Genomic DNA, 1,696 nt, shown 5'->3' with positions numbered 1-1,696 from the left:
TATCGAAAAAAGTATCGTTCAGGAACCGGTATCGAAGTGAAGGTATCGGTAGTGGTACCGGAACCGAAAATTTTTGAACAATACCCAGCCCTACATAGTTCCATAATGTTTTACTTTAAATTGTTAAAATAGACTAACAAAACACATGCATAGTTCTTCTAGCTTAAAAATCTTGATTACTTGATTACTTGTGTCCTCGTACCGTACTGGAACTACTTCTTCGCCGGTACGTTACCAGCCGTTTCTAATAGCAGGAGGCTCGGTGATGGCAGCGATACTGGGTGTGTCCGAACGTCTACCCTAACCCCTAAATCCCTCATTCATTACCTAGAGTGGGGACTATACAGAGGATTTTATAGTGAACTTGGTTAACTGACTGTTTGGACAGATGATCACTGCTTTTCCCTCCATGTTGGTCAAGTAACTCCGTCTCCACTTCGTGGTGCCTGCGTCGTCGTTGTTATTAGTTGCCGCTGTCGGGCAGCGACGGTGGGCCACTGTGACAACAAAACCCATGATGCTTTGCGAGGAGAGCTCTCTGCACAAAGCATTCCTGGATATATATGCTAGTCTATTGCCTATGGATAATCAATACCTTTCAAGGTGCATTGAGATCCACTAGATAATCCACTACATGTTCAGACACTCATTTAAAATGTCATAACCAGTATATAGTGATTAGGGCTGACATTTGGACACAGCTACAGGTACATCTCAGCTACAGTGAACAGTCAACTTCATGGCCAAAAACTTGAACTATGCTTTTAAGCTTAAAATTTAAAGTTATAGGAGTTTACTTTTTATTGATATCTTCCTCAACACCAAGTGTTGAAGCTGCATTATTGCAGACACGCTTTTATTAAGATAAGCTAAATTAATAGTAATCAATGTAACTAAAGCACATAAAATATTGATAATGAGTAATTTTTTAAAAACAGTAAATGGCATGCAAATCTTACGGGCTCTCCCCAGTTTCTTCTCAGGTCAGGATGGTCCCACTGGTACCAGGGGTCTCTCTCATGTTGGGACCTGTCTGGTAGTTTGGGGTAATCACCATAGCTTTGGAGGAAGTAAAACCAAATTACTGTCAAACGTTAACTAAAAGAGCAATACTTTAAATAAAACATAATGGAATGCCACAAAATTATTCAATTTTAAAGCACTCAAGCTCACCCTTCTCCATTATCTGGATAAGGTTCATAATCCTCAATCCTCAAATTGTACTTCTTTGCAGCAGCAGCTCTCTCCTCTGGGGTCTTCGGGAAGGGACCAGGCAGGCTGTCCTTTGTCACACTGGAGGCTAAACAACAAGAATTGGTGAAAATATCAACAAGTGACTTCCAACCCTGCCGAAAACATCAGGAGACCTGCTGCATCTTTCAGAACAACCGCTGCCTTCCAGTTAGCCTGAGCTAAAGTTCGCTGGTCAAGGTTACGTTAACGAGAAGCTTATAAGTAAATACCACGACAAATATTTATGAAGAAAGCTACCAGAAAGCTTAGCAACAACCGTTAAACACGACCTACCTGCCCTACTTCCAGATACAAGGGCTGAGAGGCCAGAACCTCTGCCCTTTGCAATAGCCTTGGCCCACTGTCGGAAACCAACACCAGCCATGTTTACTGGCTGCTGCTGTCGGACGAATGAATAGTACGCATGCGCAATTCAGACGCCTTTTTCTTCTTCTTCTTCTTC

At 42.2% G+C, this 1,696-nt stretch overlaps 1 protein-coding gene across 1 annotated transcript in view; it reads right to left on the bottom strand.

The window, feature by feature from the left end:
* Positions 1-1,672, bottom strand: part of ndufb8 (NADH:ubiquinone oxidoreductase subunit B8) — a 4,661-nt gene extending 2,989 nt beyond the window's left edge. Inside the window, exons 1-3 of the mRNA XM_015399568.1 lie at positions 1,528-1,672; positions 1,174-1,300; positions 960-1,059 (exon numbers count right to left, since the gene is read on the bottom strand). Of these exons, the coding sequence (XP_015255054.1) occupies positions 960-1,059; positions 1,174-1,300; positions 1,528-1,618 (318 nt within the window). The 5' untranslated portion in view covers positions 1,619-1,672. The remainder of the gene's footprint in view (positions 1-959; positions 1,060-1,173; positions 1,301-1,527) is intronic.
* Between the last annotated feature and the right edge of the window lie 24 nt (positions 1,673-1,696).

This window comes from Cyprinodon variegatus, unplaced genomic scaffold (genome assembly GCF_000732505.1).
Source record: "Cyprinodon variegatus isolate N-32 unplaced genomic scaffold, C_variegatus-1.0 Scaffold1024, whole genome shotgun sequence".
Classification (NCBI taxonomy): domain Eukaryota; kingdom Metazoa; phylum Chordata; class Actinopteri; order Cyprinodontiformes; family Cyprinodontidae; genus Cyprinodon; species Cyprinodon variegatus.
The sequence above is the reverse complement of the archived record's forward strand: the minus strand, read 5'-3'. Positions and strand labels throughout refer to the sequence as shown.